General features: G+C 44.1%; 1 protein-coding gene across 1 annotated transcript in view; it reads right to left on the reverse strand.

Annotated features, from left to right (window-relative positions):
• PSMB7 (proteasome 20S subunit beta 7) overlaps nucleotides 1-27775 on the reverse strand; it is a 39983-nt gene extending 12208 nt beyond the window's left edge. Inside the window, exons 1-6 of the mRNA XM_072123846.1 lie at nucleotides 27620-27775; nucleotides 23938-24031; nucleotides 21087-21184; nucleotides 18771-18911; nucleotides 14096-14211; nucleotides 4666-4724 (exon numbers count right to left, since the gene is read on the reverse strand). Of these exons, the coding sequence (XP_071979947.1) occupies nucleotides 4666-4724; nucleotides 14096-14211; nucleotides 18771-18911; nucleotides 21087-21184; nucleotides 23938-24031; nucleotides 27620-27768 (657 nt within the window). The 5' untranslated portion in view covers nucleotides 27769-27775. The remainder of the gene's footprint in view (nucleotides 1-4665; nucleotides 4725-14095; nucleotides 14212-18770; nucleotides 18912-21086; nucleotides 21185-23937; nucleotides 24032-27619) is intronic.
• Between the last annotated feature and the right edge of the window lie 204 nt (nucleotides 27776-27979).

Here is a 27979-nt window from a genome sequence, read left to right on the forward strand (position 1 = left end):
TAATCTCGGCCACATCCCGCATAACAACTAAATGCAAATACGGCTGCCTGCGTCTGAGAAGAGACCACTTTGCCCTTCATAGAGGATATCAAAACAGTTACAAGTTACCCCCGCGTGAACGCCGTCCGCTCCGGCAGCTCGACACCGCGTAGGGTTTTGTTGTATTCGTGTGTTGTCTTCATCCCCGATCAAAACTTCTATGAATCATCTTCATTACAGTTTTATTAGTCTCCATCAATTCTCCACCGCTGTCACCGCGCCTCTGTTAATTAAGCCGCTTCTCATTAATATTCCAGCCAATGCTGACATCTGACAGCAAGATTTTTGTAACGCCACTTTTTTTTTTTCTTTTACATTTCAAGAAACTGCATCCAAGGTCCAGGCGGAAGGAAAGATGTAGGAATCAAGTCTGGAAGCTATATCCTGGTGACATTTTCCCATATATTCATTCCTTCGAGAAGAGATATACAAATTCCCCCCAACATGCTGTCAGAAAAGAAGCTTCCCTAGATGTCCTCAAGTTGATACAATGTACATCTCATCTACGACGACTCCAGATCAATCTACACCAGTTCCCCCATCATTCACCTTGACCTCTGACATATTAAAACTATGCTAAACCTAAACTTTACCGAAGAATCACACCCACCTTAGATGGTGAAGGCATATCACCAGGGTGTCATATTAGGTTAGATCTTTAGAGCCCCTGCCGATCGCAAGGGACGGTCTGAAGGTCCTCCAGCTTCTCATTTAGCTGTAGGTTCCAATCTATCAGTTTTGGGCTGTGTTGTAGCCTCTTGAACAAGGGGGTGGCTTCAAGAACCTCAACACAATTCCTTACAACTTTCCCATACATATATACATGCATGCAAACCCAAGTGCTAAAGTTTTCAAAGGGAAGAGTGGAGAAAGCTGCTACCAGGACTACTCTGGTAATGGCTTATCTTCTGGTAGAACAAAGGATCAGGACAATACGTCCAGTCTATCATATCCCCAACATGTAGTCAAGGTGTCTCCACCAACTACATCATACACATTACATAGGAGACTGATCCTTCTAAATCCTTCAGGTTCTGTAGACTGAACCCTAATGTGTGTGGTAACCTTAAAGTGAAGAGCCTCTGTCGTACTGAGGATCACGTGATTATCCTAAATAACCAGACACGAGATTGACGTGGAACCCCCAGGCCTTTACCTCTCTAGACGATTAGGCTGGTCATAATGGCAATGATCAATGTTGGAGAAGTCTGTTCTATTAGCCATATCACTGATCATCGGCTTCTATGGTCACTTAAGAGATACGACTGACCTACATTGCCCTCATTCTGAACATCCTCTAAGATGGGCTGCAAATAGTTGACATCACACTGCCCCCTGTTGGCAGTATATATCTTTATACGTAGTTCTCACACTCGGATTCAGTCACTGACAGATGTGCACACATGCTGCTGCTCTGATATGGCAGATCTATTCATTAGCCATAGTAACGCCTCTACAAAAGTCGTAATGGGGGGGGGGGGGGGGGGGTCTGTACACAACTGGCCCATTACCACAGCCTGTGTGGTCTCCACATGCGGTGTATGATTGATATGGCGGGCAGCGTTACTTGGCACGCTGGTAAAGGGTCACACTGGCCGGAGCGCTGCGTTACTATAAACACAGTGAAAATAAGGATTCATTAAGACATTTCTGAAGTTCCATATTGTGATCACAGACCCCACCGGCTTCTATGATACATGGCTATATGACTGCTGTGTACAAACTATAGTGTCATAATACAGCCCTACCCTTGTGTCACGCTTTATAGGACAATGGGATATCCTTCCCTTTAACATTTATGCCATGAATTACTTTTCAATCCAAGCTCTACAAATGCAAGACCAACTCCTTGGACCCGGTACCTACATCTAGAACAACTATTGGACAAGGCCCGCACTTAAATACTGTCAGAACTGAGAGTGACTGAAGCTCCTTCTATTCAGGAAAGAAATGCTAATTCTTATGATTAGCAGGGGTCCCATGATTTGCACCCCCAGCTACCTGTCAATATGTTATCCTAGTGTGCGGGTAGAAGACCTATTTGAATCTTCAGCCAAATCTTTAAGAAAAAAGTACATTAAACAAAGGAGGGCAATTTAAATTTTTTTGGTTTCCAGGAAAATTCAGAACCTACAAGTGGGGCGATCCAAACTATACTATTACACAGACACAATACAATGAAAAGGGGCGTCCACACTACATGGACTTTACATAGTAATTTAGGAGGGGGCATTCCAGACTACATGGGCAGTGGGGAGGGCGGCAGTCAATTAAACATGGACTTTATAGGGTAATTGAGGAGGAAGTGTTGCAGGCAGCAGAGTTACTACATAGATTTTATACAAATGTACAAAGCAATCCTAGTTACTGAGGTGGTTACGGTGCAGACAACAGGTAAATGCACATTGGTCTATGGACTATGGTGTAGAACATTTGGACTGAGTTGTAGAATTTGATGTAATTTTGGTCATGGATCTTGGAACTTAGTTCAACCTTTCATTGAGTTGAAATAGAAATTCAGACCAAATTTACAGCAAAATTGAGATGCTACAGATTTTAAATGTGTAGAAGATATTATACATTTCAGTGCTATCATACAGATACAATAAAGATTTCCTTATAGCTTGCTGAAACTCTGTGTGTAATTAGTATTTATCCCGTTAGTTACTGTAGAGGTGTGGACCACACTTATTTTCTATAGTTCTGGTATAGGGGCGACCAATACTACAGAGCTAGTATTATTATTGTATTATTATTGTACAGGGTTAGTCAACACTACATGGTATAGTCATTTCGGAGGGACAGTCTAGCCTACTGAGACTTTATACAGTTACTGTAGTCTGGACCGCCCCCCCCCCACAATGACATAGTACAATTCCTGTAGAGGGGCAGTCTAGACTACAGAGGCTGCATACAGTTCTTGAGGAGGGGGCGGGCCAGACTACAGTGACACTGTACAATTACTGTAGAAGGGCAGTCCAGCCTACTGAGGCTCTATACAGTTATTGTGGAGGGGGCGGTCCAGACTACAGTGTCATTGTACAATTACTGTAGAGGGGCAGTCCTGACAGAATGCTTCAGAGTAGACCGCAAAGCTAATATTATAGAAGCATTGATAAGAAACCATATTGGCATCTTGGGAGATTTCGAATAACAACAAAACTGCTATTTATAGTCTTTCATGCATCACAAACTACTACCACACACATACAGCACTATACTAAAATTTATTAATGTCAATCACTGGGACATTTATCATGTATCCAGAGTCCAAACATCTGTCCTATTATTCCTACATCGCTTTCCAGCTAGAATAACACACTTCCTCTGAAAACTGCCAAATCACCAATTCATTATCCAAGCTCTATAGAGTTCTATACATAATTTATACTATAAAAAATCCCACACTTTCCCATGTCATCACACACAGGCAGAAAGCCAAAGCCCTCGTGTTGGGGGCTTGTTTCCAGAGCGGCTCCGCTGTGTCGTACAAGGTAAACACGCACAAGCTTTATAAAAGGGAAACAATAGGAGTAATACAGACTTCAGACATAAACAGGCTACGCGCTGCCCATTACTGCTCAGTCCCCCTGCAACCTTTACACTGGAGACATTAAGATATTGATCGGTATTGACTGCTTCTAGTATGTGTGACAGCTTGTCTTCATGATGTGACTTAACTGAGTGGTAACAATCGCCCAAAAGACTGCTAATTTATGTGGTCAATAAAAGATAGGGTCTCGCTGAGGCAGATATGCAATATCATTTGAATCTTCTGCTGCCAAATCGAACAGGTTCTGCTATTAATTGTGCTAAGCGCGGCTCGGAGGAGAGCGTGGTCAAATGCAGGATTATCCCGCTGCGTCCTCATTGCCAAGATATAAACACATCCGCTTCATTCTGCCGAATGACATTTGATTTACCTGTCTTAACACATAATATCACCCCTTAAAGGGATGGTCCTTGATGCTCTTCTTCACATTCCAAAACATTGCAATGGGCTGTTTGGTAGTAGAAGATAACCATTTCCTTGGAGGCATAAGTATAACCCATTGGTAACCCACTATATAAGCCGCAGATACAAGTTTCCACCACTACATAGAGTATGGAGCTGTTCTTCCAGCTTCTAGCCGAGTGGCAGGTATTATTATTAAGTGGATGACCTCAATATTGCCCCCTCCCCAGTAATATGTATATTATAGGAACACTATAAGATTAGAATAAGTACTTATAAAGAGAACTATGCAGCTGCTTGTGGCTGCATGCTTCTCTCATGCAGGGACTATAGATTAATCCTCAATATAATAAGCAAATAAAGTCCTGTATACAAGTGTCTGTCTCCATCTTGACTCATATGTTTATGCTCATTAAATCCCCATACACCAAGCCTACACATAGTTGCCACTTTCATCTCATATTGCTACCTAGTACAAGCTGCCATTCTTATGAGATATGGATATATATAGCATAGATATGTGCAGAGACATTTCACAGTCAATAATAGGTTGGTGATTAAGGTGGAAGCATTGATTTTGGCTCCAGTCAATGTGACCCTCTGACATCAGAGACAGGACTATTGCTTATAAAGCAGACATTTGTATTAAAATCAGATTTAAGGTCACTCACCTCCATGTCTGGTCTATAGCGGTCCTCAAAAACTGCCATTGCGGCCAAAGACCCAGAACCTGCACAAAAATAAATAATGTATATATTACATTGTGTATTATATTAGTAGTATTTTTAGTACCAAGAACAGGATCAGACTGCAACAGAAAACCTTGCCCAAAGTTCTTACACAGAATGTGTTTTTAATGGGGTTCAGTTTTAATTTACAGGTCCTAAGACAATATATTACCAATACCAGCTGCACAACTTAAGGCCCAGAAGAGTAAGCAAAGCTCTGGCTGTCCATTGGTTCCTAATGAAATTGTTGTGATAACCATTTACGTCAAAAGATGCCCTTACAGGCCAAACTAACAGAACAGCGGTATAGCGAGAGATATATTGCGAGAGCAATTGCAGTAATATCCATGCGTTAATGTACTAAAGGTGCCCTCAACTGAAGACAGATTTTAACAATTTTTAAGTAAATCTACCAACAAAATCCAGCGTGTTACCCCACTCATAGATCCAGGCAGTGTGATTGTGGTAATCCTCTAATATGTGCTATCCATGGCCCCCTTCTTTGTAAAATCAGCTTTCAAAGTTATGCCAATGAGCCTGAAGAGCTACAGGGGCAGTTAACAGAGCCCCTCCCATGCTGCATCTTTACGGGCTGTTACACTGTCTCACCCACCCACTGCTTCTTCAGCACTCCCCCCTCCCTCTGTCCGATGTAATCTCCCTGCAGCAGAAATGTCAGCAAACAGTGGGAGGGGGAAGTGCTCCTGTACAATGTAACAGCCTGTGAAGCTGCAACATGGAGGGGCTTTGTAAAACCCACATGAGACTTTCAGACTTCAGATTTTAAAAGTGGTTAGAAGGAAGAAGGCCTTGAATAACAAATATAAGAAGATGAATACAGTCATGATCCATGGATCTTTGAGCAAGTGTTCCTGGTTTATAACGCTTGATTGAGATTGTAGATTCCCTTCAAAAAGTGAAGTCTGATATAATGTAGTTATATGCAACTATCTGATCCATGGATAGCAAGAGTCTGCCAGAAAACAGTAGTACAGGAGCTCTCTACCTTGGCTTACAACAGCAAGTCACAAGCTGGCACCCTTCCATTAACTTCAACATCCTGTCCAAGCTCTGTGTCCTTCTAAGGGTGCGTTCACACATGCAGTTATCGCATGTGTTCTCCAACGCATCGCAACAGCTGAGAAGGAGACTCACCTAAATACATTGTGTTCACAAAACATGCGTAATGCATTAACACAATGTAAACACATGCGTTAACATGCATGCTGTGTAAATGCAATGTTAAATAGAACGAGACACGGGCGGCGCCCCTAGTGCAATAGGTCACTTATAAGTGAGATGAGGTATTAGAGAGTATCTCTCAATTGGGGCAGCGCGTCTTATACCAACCCGGTTTTTTCAAACCTTTACATCCCTGTAAATGCAATGTTGACAGCAACGTAATGAGCCGAATCTCCTCAGCGGTTGTGGTGTGTTTGAAACACCATGTGTGAACACACCTCAAAGGGGTTGTACTAAGTTAGCGTTTTATTTCCTGATCGAGATGACTGCAGGGAACATCCCCCTTCTCCCCAATCACGAGATCAATCCTCTAACCATTTTGGGGAACGGGAGTCCTGATCTCACCAACCGATCCATAGAAAGGTCGAGCTTGTATCAATAGTATGGGAGTGTCCGAAATTTCAAAGCACAGCGCCCTGCTATCTCAGATACTCCCATTGACTGCCGGAGATGACCAATGGGAGTGCATTTCCAACACTCCTCTACCAATGAATGGAATATCAGGACACGTTTCGGCTGCCACTGTGCACATTGGTTTGAACTGGACCCTGATTCTCCAGATATTTGGGGGACCCAGCAGTCGGACCTTCACTGATCATCTTGGTATCAGGCCATGCTAAATTTAGAGAATCCAGCTTTTATATGACCACACCACTATACAGCCTTTACCGTTTCTTCTATGTTTCTTCTTATGCAAATGAGCTTCTCAGTGCTCCAGGAGGTGTGGCTTATAGGGCAAGTGTATGAGAAAAACGGGTGGCATGCCCACGCCCTGGTGCACCAAGCAGCTCATTTTCATGACGTACAGGACCAAAGGTTATGGACACATCCCAATCTTTCCTGTGCGAGGAAGGAGGCAATGGTAGCGATTCAGCAAGAAGAGCGCTTCCAGCCTGCCTAATCCCTTTGTAAAAAAATAAAAACAAATCCCTTAAAATATAATAAAACCTTCCCGAGCAGATGCCATGGCAATGTACTGGAATGCGTCTGCACCGGCGGAGGAAATAAAGTTGAGACTAATTTTTTATTCCAATTAAAAAGATTCCTCTGGCATTTATTACTTTTTAACTTGTTTTGCATAGCTCGATCTATTTAGCTGGGTCACAGAGAGAGCTATATTTTCCATTTAGGATGATTTGTGTGCATCGCTTGACCACCTCAATGGTTTAACGCGAGGATAGAGGAGACGATTAAACTGTTTCAAATGAGGAGTCCTGCTGATTCCATCAAATCTGCGGAATGTATAATGGGAGGAGAGCCGCTGCCGGTGACAGCGCTCCGAGGATATACACACTAGCCCCGGCTCAAACCATTTAAGGAGGCCCAATTAGAGATCAAATTTAAAGGGTAGGGACTGCAGATTTACAGACACAAATCAATGAGCGTGGTAATCCCAATGAATATGACAGATACTGCCGTTACAGGAGATCGCTGCGGTTTAGGATCATTACCCTTACAGAGGCTCATACATCACCACTAAAGCCGGAGCAGGTTTTAACCGTGTGCCCGGCGATGGCTTGTCCTACATGTGGTGGGCAATGACAGTCTATTATAGGTGGTGTTATTTATTCTGGGCAAGGAGGCTTCGGGGAATTGGAAATGCGCGTCCAGCAAAATGTATATCAACAAATGCGCCGCGTTTAACCTCTTCTATGCCAGAGGGATCATACAACAACACAAAGTTCGGATTGAAAATGGTTAAAGGAAAAAAAAAAAAAATAAAATTTAAAAACGCTATAAAATAAGAAAGGAACAACAATAACCCGCTGTATAACAGTCACTGGTCTATACGGATTGTATTGGGACTGTTTCAGCCAATCACTAAACTATCTGATGATGCTGTGGACAATGATTGGCTGCAATGGTCATGTGGTTGTATGGCACATCACTGTTGAAAAAAAAATGGAAAAAAAAAAATGTACTAAAGACCAGCGGGAACCAGTACAATAATGGTTTAGACTATACAACATTTGGACTTTTTTTTTTTTTTTTTCACGATCACGGAAAGCTCCTTTGAAGGTAACACACTACCATGAAAATGCAATCTAATCAGTATATCACAGAGCAGGAGGAGCCAAGCAGATTGTAAATAGTGCCATATCTGCAGGCAGCATGTTATAGAGAAGGAGGAGCTGATAATATTGTACACCGTGTCCCATGTGCAGACAGCATGTTACAGAGCAGGATTAGCAGAGCAGATTGTGCAATCTGTACAGCGACTCCTGCTCTATAACAGGCTGCCTGCAGATAAGACATATTGTCCTACATGCAAAGAGAGCAAGTTATAGAGCATTAGGAGCATTGTACATGGTGTCTCAGTCAGCAGGTTACAGAGAAGGAGGAGCTGTACAGATTGCACATAATGTTATAGAGCAGTAGCATATAGCGATTATATCCTTAATACTGCAGGAGGTTTATACAACAGCAGCCTTTGCATATATGTGAATAGAGATTGCGTTCTCGCGAAGACCATCCTATAGACCCCAAAGCAAAAGTTTAGATCAAATACAAAGTTGTGCTTAATCTTTCCAGTTAAAGCTTGATATAAGGTAACACAATCCATGCCACTTGTAAGTCAATTCTATTGCAATTTCTCTTTGGGGCTCTACAATGAGATGGACAATACAGTGTTTGATCTCTTTGGATCTGTTCTTACACCTGTGCATCTATTCAAAGCAGAACATTAGTCCAGTGTGAGCCCCAGACCCAGTGAAGAACCTCATCCTGGGATTTGGTGTCAATAGCATCAGCTGAGCACAATAGTTGGATCCTATGGAAACTGTATATTAATAGATGACAGCGTTCCTTCAGGTTTTTCTCACCGGCCATAACTAAGACAAACTTAAATGGGACTTTTCCCTATGGAAATGAGAGGTTAGTGCACTGGACAATTTATTGAATCTTTGGTTTTTAGCAAAAAACGTGTAGGATTTACAAGAGCGATAGCGGACAATACAGCACATGTATGTATCTGACCTAGGAGCCATTCTGAAAGATTTCAAAGAGACACGAGCCGGAGCATCCCCCATGGAGAGATGAAAACCATAATGAGTTCTGTAGGAAAGTAACAGCTCAAAAGACAGAGCCGTTGTGTCCTGTATGTGTAGTTATTGGTGTACCACAACAATTACAGGGGGCTACCAGAAAGTGCACCCTATAAACATTAGGATCTGCTGTAAGGGCAGCATGCCATAGTTATAAAGGTGCAACATGGGATATGAAGACCAACACAGGACACATCAGTCTCCATAAAATCATCCACCGAGTACAGGAAGGCAGAATCAAGGTGGGGGTCCTTTTCTCCAAAAAATTTAACTTCTACGCTATGGCACCTAGAAACATAGCTCTGGTGTCATTTTAAAGAGGAGAATCTTCCTTTTAATACAACCCACGTTAACGTTCAGGAGTATAATCTTCATATACAGCTCCAACTACTGATTATACATAACAGTGGATCTTTCTGAGTCACCTAGAAATGCAATCCTTGTGTAATATTAAAAGGCCATTTAATATGACACAAGAACTGTGTTTTTATGTGCCACATCAGAGAAGGAGAGAAGAAAGAAGCTAATAGATGCAATGTACTACAAGCAGCTACATGGACAAGAGGGGCTCATTCAAAATGAGTGCCATTGTTAGACATGAGAAATTGAAGCAAATGATTGGGGTGAAACCGGGGCAAGAGAGTCACAAGAAATTGAAATGTCAAAAGACATTCCCTGAAAGTACCGTAAGCCTATCCCATTTCCTTAAAGCTAAAATAATATGAGACCCTATCTTATTTTCAGAGAAATACTGCATCACCTGAGAGGAACATTTAAGTAACTTATAGGCTCGTTGGGGTCAAAGATTCATTTTTGCTTTTTAAAGAGTCGGATTCTAGAACAGAAGTCAAGTGAATGGCACATAGCGACCAGCGATCCATGGGGTCTTGTATTTTCACCTATTATACATTTCTCTATATAAGGGCATCACTCCTGTTTGGAATCAGTATGGAAACAAAATGTATGAGGTCTCTATGTGCGATATGTCATAAGCTGCCATAATATGTTGTTCTGAAGACTCCTAGTATATACACTGCTATACAAACATCTCTCAAAGCTTCAATTTGGTGTAAAGTTCTCCATTCTCATGGAAATCACATTCATCCTCGGGGGAGCGCTTGCTATTTTTCTCTGTTCAGTCATCAGGATGACCCGGAATGCCGCGTGATACACAAAGAAAGATGTATGGCCCGGTGACTAGAAGTCATCCCTTCCCAGCGAGCAGGACCTCTAAAGCCACAGTGCAGGGTGGAGGCTCGGTGTGTGAACCTTATCTGTCAGTGTCAGATCTCCTGACAAGGTGCTTATTCACACACTCTCATTGCTATTCAATTTGCTCTTGCTTCCAGCAATAAATCCAAGAGCCCCCATCAAGTGGGATCATTTTTCACTTCTGTTCTTGGCTGCGAGGCCTGGTCTCCCGGTGCTCGTGCCTACTCGGTGGGACCTTCGCTGCCAATGTGTGAAGAGCTGATTTATGAATATGAAACGGGAGCCGGTGTGCACGGGGAGCGGCGGCGGTCACTAGAGACTGACGGAACGCATCCTCCAGCTACACACTTCAAGTGGCTTTAATTGTATGCATGCATTTCATTAGCGGGCCTGGCCGGGGCGGCTCTCGCCGAGCCCATCGCGCACACACACATCTTGCATCGTTTGCTGAAATCCAAAATTTCCCCTTTGTCAGCACAAACACTTTAATTTGATGCTTTCACTCCTGAGTAAGCACGGAGGATCTCTTAAACCCCTTGCGAGACGTAAGAAAGCTTTCCATCAGCAAATGGACTCTGGTGTCACTTATTATTTCATAATAACATACAAAACTGTTTTTGCAAAAAAAAAAAAAAACCTGCTCACTCACCATTCATTTTCTGGTGGAGGCTGTGGAGCGGGACATCTTCTCGAAACATGGCAGGCAAATCCATCAATTATTTACAGAGTATGTAAAAGGACTTAGAAGCGCAGTTGGAGATTGGCACTAAGCCACGCTGGCTGGGGAGCCTTGCCATGAATATTAACGCCCCTCACACCGCGGCAGGGAAAAGGTTAAACTCTACTACCTCCCTATAAAAAAAAAAATCTGAGCTCACCGGACTTATAACTCTCTACGCAGACCGAGAACCCCAATACAGAACACTTACAGGTCCAGAAATTTTGATAAAAGTAGTCTCCTTTTGCACCCTTAGACCACCTGCCTGTGCCAAACACCCACAGGGAAGAGCCTCAAATTTGACAAAAACTTGTTGTTCTGGAAATTTTCTAAAAAAAAACAACAAAACAAAAAAACCTATTTTGCCAATCCTGCTAAATAATTAGCAGAAGGCGGCGTGTCCTCATGAACCGAAATTGGCTGCACTGTGTAAGGCACAGGACGCCCCGCTTTGACAAGTGACCATTATTTAGGGGGAATAACAGAGGATTTGTATTCTTGGATTATGGAAATTGTAAGCATATGCCAAAATGGACACATGATGAGAAATAGAATATTAATCCGTTTCTTGTTTTTAATAAACAATACTATAAAAGAGAATACTTTATCATATCACAGGAAATTCTCCCGTCATGCCCCTCCCAGATGTCAGATTACTTAGAAGCCATTTGGATAGGAGTCACAAACCTCCCAGTTCACTGAGAACTTAAGTCTCACATTAGGGCCATATATTAGGGTCACTGATAAGTCTCAGATTTTGGATCTACCCAATGATTGGGGGAACAGAGGACTAATTAAGCCCTCCCTGTAAATGAAGCAGTATTGCTCATGTTTGAGGGGTCCTCCATTCACTAGTAGGGGGCAGTTCTCCATATGGCCTGGTGCTTTTATCACTACATTAGATAATGTAGTTTCTCAACAAGGGAGACTGGAGTCACCTCTGTTTAAAGAGTCCAACCCATCCACCAGAACTATAATCTGCTGGCAGCAGTAATGGAGTTTGCTTTTATTATTTCTGTCTATTCTGTTCCTGAGAAATGACCATGTTAATCCATATGCTAATTAGGCAGTTGGTAAACCTCAGCATCCAGAGCACCAATATCCCCACCCAAATCCACTCTCTCCCCTTCCAGTGTCACCCAAGGCTTCTCACAAGAGAAATCTCCTCCTTACGTGCTGGAGACAGAATAACAGTGCTCCACGTGTTGAGGACACTCCCGGGTTACACCAACAGCATCATTAGCATACGGATTAAAATGGGAATTCCTTGGGAATGCCACTATGGCAAGAAATAAATTTGGAAATCGCTCTGCAAATGGATTACACGACTTGGCAGACCCCCTTTCAGTAGGTAACAGAGGAAAAGTCACTGAGATTGAGGCCAATAACATTATACAGATGTGGCTTAGCTCGAATGAAGCAATTTTGATATTTAGTAGTAGTTGTAGCACAACTTTCCAAAATGTGTCTGTATAAGGAGTCACTGTGAGAGTGTTCACTGAAACCGTATAATACTATATTATGAAACAACACAGCACCCTAACTGTATAAATTACCTCTACCGAAGATGTAATCTGGCTGTGATCACCGGTGACATCGGCTGGACAGCAGAGACCCCCAGTTAAGCCATAACTCACAGTATCATATTAGGTGCTGCGTCTTCAGCTCACACAGTTTCACCCAGACCAACCAAAGACGTGTATAAACCCTTAAGTGAACTATACAAAGATAAAACCTTAACTGTAGGGCTTTTGTCAGAAATCAGGGTTTTATCTATAAAGAGGCCCCACAAAAATGATGTAATGATACAAATAACTATAGTAATAATGTAAAAGCATTGATGCAGAAGAAAACTGACAGTTCTGGTAAAAAAAAACCCAGTAGGGAAGTGGTTAATATCATATTCCATATCAATGCAACTAATATTATTTGGTAAAGGATAACTTGAGCCTTAAGAGAAAAAAGAAATAAATGAAAGGAGGAAGGTAAATATTACTTGGAATCCATATTTTGCTTCCACAATCATTCTAGGAATAGTCAGTTTTACACTTGTGAAGCAGCAGTGCCCCCTCTGGTCACGTGGTGCAATGCACTTTCAGCCAGTGCAGGATGCGATGAAGTCAGAAACTGGTTATATTTATACTGTACATTCAACATAAACGTTTAATGAACAGATGACGTAATAGGAACGTGGGAAAAATTTTAATAAAAAAGCCAAGGTAACAAGAAAAAGCTTTGAGAAAAAAAAATGTAGAAATCCTGACTCATTAATGAAAGGACACATCATTGTGATCAGCATTTTGGATGGTGCCACATCCTTCCATCATCCTGGCACGGCCCAAACAAAATAATTATCTGCCTAAACACGGAGGCCGCGGCGTCTCACTAAACGCAGGACAACACATCTTTAAAAGTTGAGGACATGAGGTATAAAGCAGCTCAGACTATAAAGATATTGAGTCGTTTGCAGAAGAAGTAAAAAAGAAAAAAGTTTCACGACTACTAATGTAAAAAAACTAAAAACTATGCAGAACGGTTCAATTAATCCACCACCCAAAACAATAGTTCTGAAGGGCCCACTACAGAGGTGGGCACTGGAATATGAAGGTGGCACAGAAGTAATGTGTTATTTGTTTCTCGTAATCAGGCTTTTGGCCTAACAGGAATCCGCTTTTCCCGAACCTGTGATCGCCAGGGGTCATGAGTGTTTATCGCATTCATATGATATTGGTCAAAAACCAAATTTTAAATTTAAAAAAAAAAAAAACTTCATTACATCACTTCTTTTGTCACATAAAATTGATAAAAATTTGTTTGCAATGTGCTACATCACTAAAGGGTAACAGTGACTATTTATGGTGATTTACAAAAACCTCAAGAGAGCAAATATTACACCAGAAAAGTTACAACCTATAAAAACTAAAATATACGGTTGTTAAGTTGTGCAACAGTGTCACCTAGTGGACAGGGTGGGAAATACAAGGCATAGGACTAGAGCAATCTACACAAAACATTGAATCTTCTCACCATTAAATGTTACAGGACTCAAATGTTACAAAGACTCCAAGTCAGCATCTGTGGGTCCTGGCATGCTCATTATTATACACATATGGTATACTAAATTGGTAAGAACACCCCTAGCCGAATCCCCACTTACCCATTGTAACGTAAGGAAGCTTGTCAGTAGAGCCATGGGGGTAGATGCTGTACAGATGTGGCCCAGTACAATCAACCCCTCCTAATACTAGGGCAGCGCCGATGTAGCCTTGGTACCTGCCAAAAAGATAGAAAACACATGAAGGGCTTTACAAGATGATATCTACAAGATTTCCACCATTAATTTCCATAATGCAATAAGGAAATTTGACAAATACATGTCTTTAAGTGTTAACTGTCCTTAATAACTATTGAATTAATAAAGTAATAACTTGATGACAGTAAACCCCACCACTAGGACCCCCAGAGATCACCGGCTAGTCCTAGCATTAAGTCCATTACATGAGCAGGCTGTCATTATGGTACATGGGTATTAGGTCCTCCACAAGCGACAACCCTATAACCATAAAGTTTTGTTAATATGGGATTTAGAGGGATAATCCACTTCTTTGATATGGATGGTCTATGCTATGACTAGGCAGATTGGTGGGTCCAATATCAAGATCAGCAGATTCAGGATGTACTGGAAACAGCTCCATTTTTTATGCAGGGGCTGCATCTGGTATTGCATCCGAGTTCCATTTACTTAAAAGTGACAGTACAGACAGCCACCACTAGAATAAATATGGCACTGTACCCACTAAATACTAAAGGGGACAATAACGCTCAATTCAGTGCTTGTCAAGGGTGCTGGGAGTTGTATCCCCACCCACTTCATATTAACAACTTCTCTGAAAATATACAATTATTATTAGAGGGCAGGATATGGTGGTATAAGGTTTACAGTACAATCAATGCTATGGAGGATCCCCTTTTCTGTCCTTCTCTGACCTTTAATCCCCATTTCTGTAAATAGGGGTTAAAGGACATCTACCACCAGGCTGAAGGATTGTATGCAAATGAGCCTAAGGGGCTCCATGCTCCACATGTATTAATGGGGCTTGGATACAGTGTTTGCATACAATGTTTCATCCTGGTGGTAGATGCCCTTTAAATTCAGAGGGAACCACATGCAACACACATACAGCGACAAAACCAGCAGCGCTTCTAAATTTTACTCCCCCCGACGCCCCGGCCTCCTCCCTCTCTGACAGCTGAAATGTTAAACTGTGTATAAAGACGTTGGACGCCCCTCCTGACTAAATGAGACGGGAGCTTTATCTTTTTGTAAAGCGGATTTCTCATCTGTGTAAACGGCACAAAGCTCCCTTTTATTTGACACCTTTCTCCAAACTTGCTAAAACTAAAGTCGTCCGATGTAATTGATTTGCGAGAGTCTGATGCTTGACACTAAGCCAGAGGCAGAAACCCAGATCTCCGTTCCTTAAAACTTTAAAATGATGTACACTCTCCTATTTGCTTTCACGCAGTGATGTATGGCGTCTGCCTAGAGCTGACGAAAATTCCTTGCAGAATTAAACTGTTCCGCTGCTACAATCGGTATAAATATTTCATGGCGGAGCTGCCATGCAGAGCCCCTCTCCGGCTTGCTTTTCCTTGTCAGACAAATGAACACAATGAGAAGCGATTCAATCTCGGGCGCAGACACCTCTTCACATTCCTGTAAAGCTTTAGAACAATGGCTGACAGGACGCAGCCCCCAGAATGGGAAACAATATCATTTGTCAGCACAGTTTGACTATTGTCTCCCGTTCGGTGGGGTCTAAGCTCTTCTCCCCACTGGCTGTCAAGCAGGCGCTCTATGAGGAGCTACTTGTACCCACGTCCATAGCAATGACATTGTTACACAGTGCGAGCAATAAACCAGAACTGAACACCAGAGTAAGAGAGAAACACAGACGGGACCACCCTGACCGTGGACAAATTGGTTAAAGGACATTATCAGGATGAAGGATTATAAACCAAGCACACTGACATTCAGTGCGCCCCCACTGGCAGGATCTGCTCTTTAACCCCTTACCGACATGTGACATAATAGTACGTCACATGTCGGGTCCCGGTACATGGAGAGGTGGCTCGCGGGCTGAGCCCTCTCCATAGCCGGTAAGTCTTTGCTGCATATTGCAGCAAAGGCTTACCGGTAACACCCGCGATCGGTGCCGGCACCGATCGCGGGTGTTTTACCGCTGATGGCCGCCGGCAAAGGTGCGCCGCCATCTTTCCGTGGATCGTCGCTCCCCGTGACGTCATCGGGGAGCGGCGATCCGTCGCCATGGTTAACCCATTCGGGTTAACCCATTCATTACCATGTGCTGTCAGCACATGGTAATGTATGAGCAGTAAAATCCCCATATACTGCCATACTGTAGTATGGCAGTATATGATAGGATCGATCAGACAACCTAGGGTTAAAGTTACCCTAGGGAGTCTGAAAAATAGTAAAAATAATAAAATTATAATAAAAAAACCTAAAAATTCAAATCACCCCCCCTTTCCCTAGAATTGGTATAAATATAAATAAACAGTAAAAATCATAAACACATTAGGTATCGCCGCGTCCGAAAATGCCCGATCAAAATATGATAACGGTTTTTCACTGCGTTTAACCCCGTAATGGAAAATCGCGCCCAAAGTCGAAAATGGCACTTTTTTGCCATTTAAAATTCTATAAAAAGTGATCAAAAGGTCGTACAGTCCTAAAAATGATAACATTGTAAACGTCATCAAAATCCGCAAAGAACGACACCACCCACAGCTCCGTACACCAAAGTATGAAAAAGTTATTAGCACCAGAAGATGGCAAAATTCCCCAAAAAAATTTTGTACAGGAGGTTTTAATTTTTTTAAATGTATGAAAACATTATAAAACCTATACAAATTTGGTATCCCCGTAATCGTACCGACCCAAAGAATAAAGTAGACATGTCATTTGGGGTGCACAGTGAAATCCGTAAAATCCAAGCCCACAAGAATACGGCACAAATGCGTTTTTTTACCAATTTCAAAGCATTTGGAATTTTTTTCCCGCTTCCCGGTACATGGCATGAAATATTAAATACCACCATTTTGAAGTGTAATTTGTTGCGCAGAAAATAAGCCATCACACAGCTCTGTACATGGAAAAATAAAAAAGTTACAGATTTTTGAATGTGGGGAGTGAAAAATGAAAACGCAAAATCGAAAAAGGGCCGCGGCGGGAAGGGGTTAAGTTTCCTATACCCTTGTTTTTTTAGGGTATAATTATGCAAATGAGGCTGTGGGGCCATAGGCTTTATTAACACCTATAGAGCGCCTCAGCCTCATTTGCATAATTGTAAAAGCTTTTTTTGTAAAAACCAGGGCATAGGCAGCTAAAAGAAAATCAGATCCTACCAGGGGGGGGGGCACACACCTGTATGCAAGCGTGCTTAGGTTACAACCCTTCATCCTGTTGGTAGATGTCCGCACACACTACATGTATTCTCTATATATCTATACAGTGACAGCTGCAAATGGAGAATATTAATAAGGGGGTTCTACCGATTCCCTGAGATTGTTGCGGTCAGATATCATGTCTGACACCACAGCTCTAGTAGTCTAATTACTGAAATATTCCTTTAATTGCTAAAGAAATCAATACCGGAACACTAAAGGTTAAAGGGGTTTTCTCACAAGAACGAGGGGTCCCAGGTACTTCATTCGGACCCATCGTACATCTCAATGGAGACAACGGAAATTGCTGAGCGCTGTATTCTGCGATCTCCGTCAGCTCCATGGAGAAATATGGAACAGAACGGTCAAACGCAGCCGTCATGGGACCCCATTGGACCCCTCGTTCTCGTGAACTGTGGGGGGGGGGGGGGGGAAATCACAGGGACCCCCACTAATCAGCAAGTTAGGGCCCATCTTGTGGATAGGGCCTTACTTGGTTCGTGAGAAAACCCCTTTAACCCAGGATACGCTGAACCAATAAGAAAGGTAAAGGGCAGGTGTATAACCAGCAAGCACCAACCACTTAGCAGATAAACCTCACTATGAGATGTAGAACAATCAATTGGTATAGAAAGCCGAGCCCCAAATACAAAGAAAATGTTTGTTGTGCTGGCATTGGAGACACTGAGAGACATGTATCTTAAGTCTGAAATGGGGTCTCTAGATTTGCTGTGCCCCCAGTTCCCACCAACGATCTCTATAATCATGCTTTTGGCCCATCTATGTTGTCCCCTTCCTATAGCACCCATCACTTTCTGTGATGCCCCTCATCTCCCTGCTTATTTTTATGTGCCCACCCATATAACCTGTGAGGAGTGAGGGTGGTTTTAGCTGTGGCCTGGGAGCACGGCTATTTGGTCTTATTTCTGGAGGAAGAGGAGGTGCCCACAGATGGGCATAGAATGAGTGAATTTAAAATTTGATTAATAGCCCTGCCTAATGTTACATATAATTTTCCACCTAGTTCATCCTTGGGCAGCGACTAGCTGGAGGGGTCAACTGATAACAAATGGGATGGAACAATTTCTTAACCAGCAAGTGACCATAACATCCATAAAGAAGGTAGTTTTCTTTTTTCCTATTATACAATTTAGTCCATTTTTTCTAAAGATTTGACAAACCAGTTTAGGCTGGACACACCCCCCCCCTGCTGTCACTCCACAGGCAGCAGAGACCAGCCAAAAAGAGCTGTCATTTTGCATGCGACTGTCACCACTCAGCACCCCACCTTTCTGGACCCAAGCAATTGGCTTGAACAACTGGGTCCCGTTTTGCCCCTTTTTAATCATTTACCATCAAATTACCTGAACAGCATCTGCTTAAGCATTCGGTTAGCGGTTGCTACTCTTGCTACACGTCCTGTGGACAAGGAGTGCAGCTCCATGTTGGAAGAGATCATCTGGGTTGTCATTTCTGTATCAGCTGCTGTTCCGGCACCACAACAGCTAAAACAATTAAAAAAGTAAATATATTAGAGTTATAGATTATGCCAAATGCAAGTACAAATGGGGTTAGTTACCAGGCTTGTTGCTAAATCGGGTGGAACAAATCACTGTATATACTAGAGTATAAAGTGACCCGATTATAAGCAAATGCCCCTTATTTCATCACAAAATACTGGGAAAAGTAATTGATTCGAGTATAAGCCTAGCGTGGGAAATGCATAGGTTGCAGATTCCCTGAGTAACTATCTGCCCTGCAGCCCCCTCCCCGATTAATGAACTGCCCTGCAGCCCCCCCATTAATGAAAATGGCCCACCGCTCCCATGCAGCCCCTTTTCCTCGCCTGTATAAAAAAAAAAATATATATATATATATAAACTTTCCCCACCCAGAGTTCCCGGAAGCTCCTCTTCTTCACTCTTAACAGTGCAGAGAGCAAAGAGGATCTGCTACGAGTGAAGAAGAGAAGGAAGAGAAGCTGCACGGAGCATCGGAAGGAGAATATGGAAATAAATTTTTATTTTTTTCAATACCCTCGTGCTGAAGACGAGGTGGGGGTTTTCAGTAGATTTTGTGCCAAAACTCTGCTTATACACAAGTACATAAGGTAGTCAAAATAATAAGATTTATTTACAATGAGCACGATTCAGGAGTGGAACTAAAGGCAGAACAGTGCAAAACTAATAGATATAGGAGCTCATCTCTCCTAAAGTCATTCATTCCGGTTTACAGAGATCATAAAACATCAAGGGACATAGAGAAATATAAGTGGGGGTTTGGTGGAGAAGACACTCATGGCAATTCTGTGTCCATTCCATAACCATCAGAAAGTCCAATTTTAAAATGCTACATGTGCAGCCGCCCTTATATTGTTCAAACAAAAAAAATGAAATGACTGTAAGGTGTCCATGTATGGGGAGTGCTGGTCTCCTCACTGATTTTAGTAGGGGGAAGGGCTTTTTCCAAGATCGCAGGAACACACCACTGGAAGCCAAGGCAGGTCCCCCATTTCCACAGCATAGTTCCGCCAGTGGTTTGTTAATTTACAGCTGAACCAGAAGTGTCAGCACTATGACAATATACCAACCACATTTAGGCCAGTCCGGACTGTACACAGCAAGACCTGGAGGTGCAGTGAGGGCACATGGAGCTGGAGCGTTGTTATTTTAGCTGTGTGCTTAGGGTCATTGTCTTGTTGGAAGGGGAAGTCTGAGGTCCAAAACCCAATGGAAGAGGTTTTCATCCTGGATCTCTCTGTACTTGGCCGCATTCATCTTTCTTTCATTTGCCACCAGTTGTCCTGTCCCTGCCCCCATAGCATGATGCTGCCACCACCATGTGTCAATGCTGGGATAGTATTTGGCAGGTGATGAGCAGCGCTTGGTTTTCTACATACCACTTAAATTAACACCAAAAAATTCAATCTTTGCCCCACAAGACAAGAGAGTCTGATTTCTCAGTCTGGGAGTACTTCATGAGTTTTTATGTAAACTGTATGCGGCTTTCATATGTCTTACAGTGAGAGGAGGTTTCTTTTGGCACACTCTGCCATAAAGCCCCGACTGGTGGCGGCTGCAGTGATAGGCGACTTAGATGGGAGAAAGTTGCACTACCAACTGTATGGAGCTCAGCCACAATGATCTTGGGGTTATTACCTCTCTCACTGAGGCTCTTCTCCCACAACTGCTTAGTTTGGTTGGACGGCCAGGTTGAGGAATAGTTGTGGTCGTCCAAAACGTCTTCCATTTAAGGAGACCACTATGCCCTTAGGAATTTTGAGTGCTGCAGAAATTCTTTTGTAACCTTAGCCAGATCAGTGCCTTGCCACAGTTCTGACTCTTAGCTCCTTGGGCAGCTCCTTAGACCTCATCATTCTCATGTGCTCTGACATGCACTGTGAACAGTGAGGTCTTATATAGAAAGGTGTGTGACTTTCCATGTTAAGTCCAATCAGTTTATTTAAACATAGTTGGATTCCAATGAAGGAGTAGAACCATCTCAAGGAGGATGAAATAAACAGAATGAAATAAATATGAGTGTCACAGCAAAGGGGCTGAATACTTATGATCTTGTGGCATTTCAGTTTCTCTTGTTTTTGGCCACATTCATCTTTCCGTCAACCCCTACCAGTCGCCCTGTCCCTGGTAGAATCAACAACATATATTATATATACTTACTAGACGTTGGGAGCTATGTAATGGATCTTCGAGCAGTTCTTGTCCGCTACCACCATGCCTTCTGTGGCTCTGGTATCAGCACCAAGTACAACTCCATCCTAAAGAGAAACAGAAGTCTTTAGAATAATCCATAACCTACATCAAAGATGGTGACAAGCACCAGAATACAGAAAGTCCTAAATAATACAACAAAATACAACATAATTCAGGCCGGATAGCCACAGTGTTTTCCCATGTCCTTCATACACCCTACATGAAGAATCTTGGTTTAACCCTTCAACGACAACATGTGCATAAAGAAGCAAACACCAACCGCAAACACCCGCGATCAGTGATATATATACTTATACACACACACGTATATACAAGAAAGTGTTTTAGGGCATTTACAAAAGCACAATACACTTTTGATTATTGTGATTTTTGCCATGGAATTTGTGCAAAGAATTGCTTTTACATTTTGGTGAGTGCAATGTACTGTTTGAAGAGGACCTGTCACCTATAAAAAAAAGGCACTAGGTGCTGCTTACTAAAGTAAGAAGCTCCTGGTGCCACAACAGATGTAGCCTTCCGATAACACTAGCAGACACTGCCGCGTTGTACAATTGGAATGCCAGAAAGCGCTCAAACTTGGCCCTGTTTTCTGTGAACTGTTTAATCGTAGTATTTCAGCTGCTGTGGTTCCTACGTTATGGAAGACATTGTGTATTATTCCATTACAAAAGGTCAGGGCTCCAAGAGAACCAAATGACTACCGCCCAATAGCGTTAACACCGATAATAATGAAGGTGTTTGAACGTTTTATTTTGAGACATCTTGCTGAAGTAGTTGGACTGTATCTTGACCCTCTACAATTCGCATACCAACCACGTCTGGGTGTGGAGGATGCGATTCTTTATCTGCTCCACAGGGTATACCTGCATCTGGACGAGCCGGGGTCTGAGATCAGGATAATGTTCTTCGACTTTGGGAGTGCTTTTAATAGGATTATCCCGAAACATCTATGTCAGAAATTGGGTAAAATGGGGGTTGGTTCTGGCCTAATCCAGTGGATCTTTAATTATCTGACATTAAGACCGCAGAAGGAGAAAATTGGAAACACGGTGTCGGATGTGGTTGTGAGTAACATTGGAGCCCCACAGGGGACTGTTCTTGCCCCGTTTCTATTTACCATCTACACTGCAGACTTCCAAAAAAATAGAAGTCAGTGTTTCTTGCAGAAGTATTCGGATGACACTGCGATAATAGGGTGCATAAAAGAGGGAGATTTGTCTGAATGTTGGTCAACCATTGACTTGTTCTCGGAGTGGTGCGACACAAATGGATTGGAATTGAACTTATCAAAGACCAAGGAAATGGTAATCAGTTTCCGAAAAGAACGTGATACTGATGGTGAGCCTACAAAGATTAGGGGTGTCGCAGTGGAACGCGTCACCAACTATAAGTATTTGGGCGTTTATCTGGATGATAAGTTATTGTGGCATATAAATTCAGAGAAATTGTATAAAATGGCGTCCGGGAGACTGTACTTTTTAAGATCGCTCAGGTCTTTTGATGTGGACCGTAGGATGTTGCTGTCCTTTTACCAGTCTGTAATTGGAAGTGTTTTATTTTATGCGGTGGTATGTTGGGGAAACAATGCTCGCACGACTGACTTAAACAAATTTAAGAAATTGGTCAGGAAGGTGAACTCAATTGTTGGCACTAAGACAGAGGATTGGGAGTCAATATTGTGTGCACGTATGCTCTCCAAATTTAAGTCCATTGTATGTAATGAGAAAAACCCATTACATAACACACTGATGGGTCAACGTAGCACATTTAGTGATCGGTTTATGCATATTAAATGTAGAACGAATGGTTTTAAAAACTCCTTTATACCTAGGGCAATTGCATTAGTTAACATGGGCAAGTAATTAATACCTGTAACCATGGTGCTTTCCTTTTTACTTTTTTACTGTTTTTTAAAACTTTTTATTATCTACTTGTATATGTATGCTGTATTTTATTTGTTTGTATATGTATAACTGTGATCATGAATGGAGGTGTTGTTGTTGTCGTTGTGACAAAGTCAATTTCCCCTATGGGGACAATAAAGCATTCTATTCTATTGTATTCTAAAGCATTCCGGCGTATTCATGAGGGAGCGGTAATATGAGGCGGTGATTGCCGCATCAAGCCTGGCAGTCACCGCCGGCCTATGGAATGAGAGGGGAGGTCTGGGGCAGAAGCAGAGCCTAAGACCGCCCCCTCATGAATACACCAGACCGCTTTGAGCGTGGCCCGGTGTTCCTATTGTACAGCGCGGCAGTGTCTTTAGTAAGCCCCTCCTTGTGCCTTTTATATGGGTGACAGGTCCGTTTTAAATATTAAGGCATAAAAGTTACATTTTAGAACTGACCTGCCAAGTTAAAGGATATTTACCATCACAACCAAGCATGGATAAACCAGGGACAGTCACTATTCCGTATAGGAGAGCCAACTGTGTGTGTTAAAGCTGAGATGTAGCTGCGCTGAGAGTGTCATTGTGTTTTATATCCATCTCCTGGATTTCTGAGCACTCTTATTCTATATGTCAGATACTAGTAGGATGCTTATAAGCTAAATAAAACGAAGACAAACCTGAACCCTGATGTTCTAAGCACACAGCATCTCACAGCACTAGAGGGATCATGATCAAAAATGATCTTTATTGTGTAAACATCATTAGGGGGATTCAAATTTGAGAACTTTCATGGGCAAACCCCTTTAGTGGTGGTAGGCACAAACTTCCAATGAGGAGTGGGACATCATCTGTGGATGAAGGATAACTATACAATTGGGCCTAACCCCTTTGTGCAGTAAGTCTCACCTTGAACACCACTCCTGCAATTGTGGTCCCGGTTTTGCGAGCTGCAGGCAGCTTATGTCCTTTCTGTGTGAACTCCTTTTCCAGAACAGCATTTCTATGTTTTAATTAACATAAAAGCAAATAATTAATATCATTCATATATACACACACATATATATATACACACACATATACATACACATATACACATTAGGATAGGTTCACATCTGCATGTAGACTCCTCTATGCATAGTCAGACAGCTCGGTAGAGCCCAACAGCAGCAAAATAAGTCCCGGGGTCTGTAAAGTTACACTTATTGAGGTAGTTTTGTGTGAAGTTATGTAATACATGTACGTTATTACTATAATACACGACCTAATAAGGAACAAGTTCAACTTCTGGGTATATACCGTAAGTCAGAACTCCAAATAACAGAAGATAGATGCATCATTAAGTCCAGCAATGACATCAATATTCATGACAACATCCATTACATTTACTACACCAAATTCAAATACAAAGCACAACAATCTTGAAGGGAACTCCTTTGTGACACCGCTGGGCCTGACACCAAGTCCTGTGGACTGTCATGGGTTCCTCGGTGAATGCTGATATCTGGCAATCTAATAAGGGAATTCACAGCTGAGCCATGGAGATTTAAGGGTCAATGGCTATCGCAACTTTGAGGCCTCCAAGCAAGAAATAAATCATGAAATCTCTCTCAAAATAATAATAAAACCACAAACAGTCTTCATACAACCATATCTGGCTGAATCTAAGTTCAGTGGCTTCTGATCTGGGAAGCAATGTGTCCCAAGTACCAAAAATTAGTTCTTGCTGTTTAGTGCCCACAAGTTACCAAGTTAGGAAGCTCAATGCCCATTAATACACAGTATAAGAAGCCCAATGTCACTGTAATATTAGTTAAGGCAGCTCAGTGCCCACTAGTCTACAGCTTGGGTAGTGTCAGTGCATCTCAATAATGATTATGAGAGTTCAGCACCCACAAGTAAATAACAAGTCCAAATCAAACAGAACAGTACATCACGCAGGTCATGGCCCACTAGTCACAAACTTGGTTAGTCTTGTGCCCACTGGTACTTGATCACCTAAGTGCCGACTAGTTACCAGTATGAGAAGCCCTGCATACTAGATTTAGCAGCTCGAGGCCCCAGTAAAGTGATCAGCCCAGCACCTACCAGTTATTGGTGCTTCTTGGATAATGGCCTGGGCAATAGTTACAGATTTGGGCAAGTCAGTGCCTAGTGGTATAAAAACCAAGTGCCGGCACAATGTTGGTGATCAGATCAGTGCCCACCAGGCGCCCACTAGTCGCAGGGTGGATTAGGGTGCCCACCAGGCGCCCACTAGTCGCAGGGTGGATTAGGCTGCCCACTGGCCCCTGGATTAGGCAGCTCAGTGCCCACTGGCCCCTGGATTAGGCAGCTCAGTGCCCACTGGCCCCTGGATTAGGCAGCTCAGTGCCCACTGGCCCCTGGATTAGGCAGCTCAGTGCCCACTGGCCCCTGGATTAGGCAGCTCAGTGCCCACTGGCCCCTGGATTAGGCAGCTCAGTGCCCACTGGCCCCTGGATTAGGCAGCTCAGTGCCCACTGGTCCCTGGATTAGGCAGCTCAGTGCCCACTGGTCCCTGGATTAGGCAGCTCAGTGCCCACTGGTCCCTGGATTAGGCAGCTCAGTGCCCACTGGTCCCTGGATTAGGCAGCTCAGTGCCCACTGGTCCCTGGATTAGGCAGCTCAGTGCCCACTGGTCCCTGGATTAGGCAGCTCAGTGCCCACTGGTCCCTGGATTAGGCAGCTCAGTGCCCACTGGTCCCTGGATTAGGCAGCTCAGTGCCCACTGGTCCCTGGATTAGGCAGCTCAGTGCCCACTGGTCCCTGGATTAGGCAGCTCAGTGCCCACTGGTCCCTGGATTAGGCAGCTCAGTGCCCACTGGTCCCTGGATTAGGCAGCTCAGTGCCCACTGGTCCCTGGATTAGGCAGCTCAGTGCCCACTGGTCCCTGGATTAGGCAGCTCAGTGCCCACTGGTCCCTGGATTAGGCAGCTCAGTGCCCACTGGTCCCTGGATTAGGCAGCTCAGTGCCCACTGGTCCCTGGATTAGGCAGCTCAGTGCCCACTGGTCCCTGGATTAGGCAGCTCAGTGCCCACTGGTCCCTGGATTAGGCAGCTCAGTGCCCACTGGTCCCTGGATTAGGCAGCTCAGTGCCCACTGGTCCCTGGATTAGGCAGCTCAGTGCCCACTGGTCCCTGGATTAGGCAGCTCAGTGCCCACTGGTCCCTGGATTAGGCAGCTCAGTGCCCACTGGTCCCTGGATTAGGCAGCTCAGTGCCCACTGGTCCCTGGATTAGGCAGCTCAGTGCCCACTGGTCCCTGGATTAGGCAGCTCAGTGCCCACTGGTCCCTGGATTAGGCAGCTCAGTGCCCACTGGTCCCTGGATTAGGCAGCTCAGTGCCCACTGGTCCCTGGATTAGGCAGCTCAGTGCCCACTGGTCCCTGGATTAGGCAGCTCAGTGCCCACTGGTCCCTGGATTAGGCAGCTCAGTGCCCACTGGTCCCTGGATTAGGCAGCTCAGTGCCCACTGGTCCCTGGATTAGGCAGCTCAGTGCCCACTGGTCCCTGGATTAGGCAGCTCAGTGCCCACTGGTCCCTGGATTAGGCAGCTCAGTGCCCACTGGTCCCTGGATTAGGCAGCTCAGTGCCCACTGGTCCCTGGATTAGGCAGCTCAGTGCCCACTGGTCCCTGGATTAGGCAGCTCAGTGCCCACTGGTCCCTGGATTAGGCAGCTCAGTGCCCACTGGTCCCTGGATTAGGCAGCTCAGTGCCCACTGGTCCCTGGATTAGGCAGCTCAGTGCCCACTGGTCCCTGGATTAGGCAGCTCAGTGCCCACTGGTCCCTGGATTAGGCAGCTCAGTGCCCACTGTTCCCTGGATTAGGCAGCTCAGTGCCCACTGGTCCCTGGATTAGGCAGCTCAGTGCCCACTGGTCCCTGGATTAGGCAGCTCAGTGCCCACTGGTCCCTGGATTAGGCAGCTCAGTGCCCACTGGTCCCTGGATTAGGCAGCTCAGTGCCCACTGGTCCCTGGATTAGGCAGCTCAGTGCCCACTGGTCCCTGGATTAGGCAGCTCAGTGCCCACTGGTCCCTGGATTAGGCAGCTCAGTGCCCACTGGTCCCTGGATTAGGCAGCTCAGTGCCCACTGGTCCCTGGATTAGGCAGCTCAGTGCCCACTGGTCCCTGGATTAGGCAGCTCAGTGCCCACTGGTCCCTGGATTAGGCAGCTCAGTGCCCACTGGTCCCTGGATTAGGCAGCTCAGTGCCCACTGGTCCCTGGATTAGGCAGCTCAGTGCCCACTGGTCCCTGGATTAGGCAGCTCAGTGCCCACTGGTCCCTGGATTAGGCAGCTCAGTGTCCGCTGGTCCCTGGATTAGGCAGCTCAGTGTCCGCTGGTCCCTGGATTAGGCAGCTCAGTGTCCGCTGGAGGCTGTCTTGGACAGGTCGGTGCCCCTGGGTATATTTGGAAGTGTTGTGCTCGGATGCTGCAGCTACAGATCCCTGAGTCACGGCTCGCGGCTGTCCGCCATTCCCCCTCCTGTATAGCACTGGCCTGGGGTCTATGCACACCCCGGAGCCTGAGCACAGGCCTCACTGTCCCCGCACAGAACCGGCTCCTCACCTCCTGCAGTTCGCGAAATCAAAGCCGCTGGCAGGAGCAGCGCGCACAGTCACGGCTGCCATCTTTCCTGAGAATGAGACGACTTCCGGTGCCGGGAGAACAATTGTGATCACTTCCGCTCCTCTTGTTTGCTTTCCAATAAAGTTCATACAAATGCAGAGTCACCGCCGCCTCTAAAAGCAAGCAACAGAACTCCAACTCCCATAACCCATTGCGCTGCACAGTGTATTCTCAAATCATGTTAGGAATCATGGGAATTGTAGTCCTAAGGTCCTGATCAGACTAATACCAGTAAAATCCCATGTTTGTGATTATGATGAGTATTACTATATGTTTTTCTTATTCCTGCAGGTGACAGCT

Source organism: Engystomops pustulosus, chromosome 9, assembly GCF_040894005.1.
Source record: "Engystomops pustulosus chromosome 9, aEngPut4.maternal, whole genome shotgun sequence".
NCBI classification, from domain to species: Eukaryota; Metazoa; Chordata; class Amphibia; order Anura; family Leptodactylidae; genus Engystomops; species Engystomops pustulosus.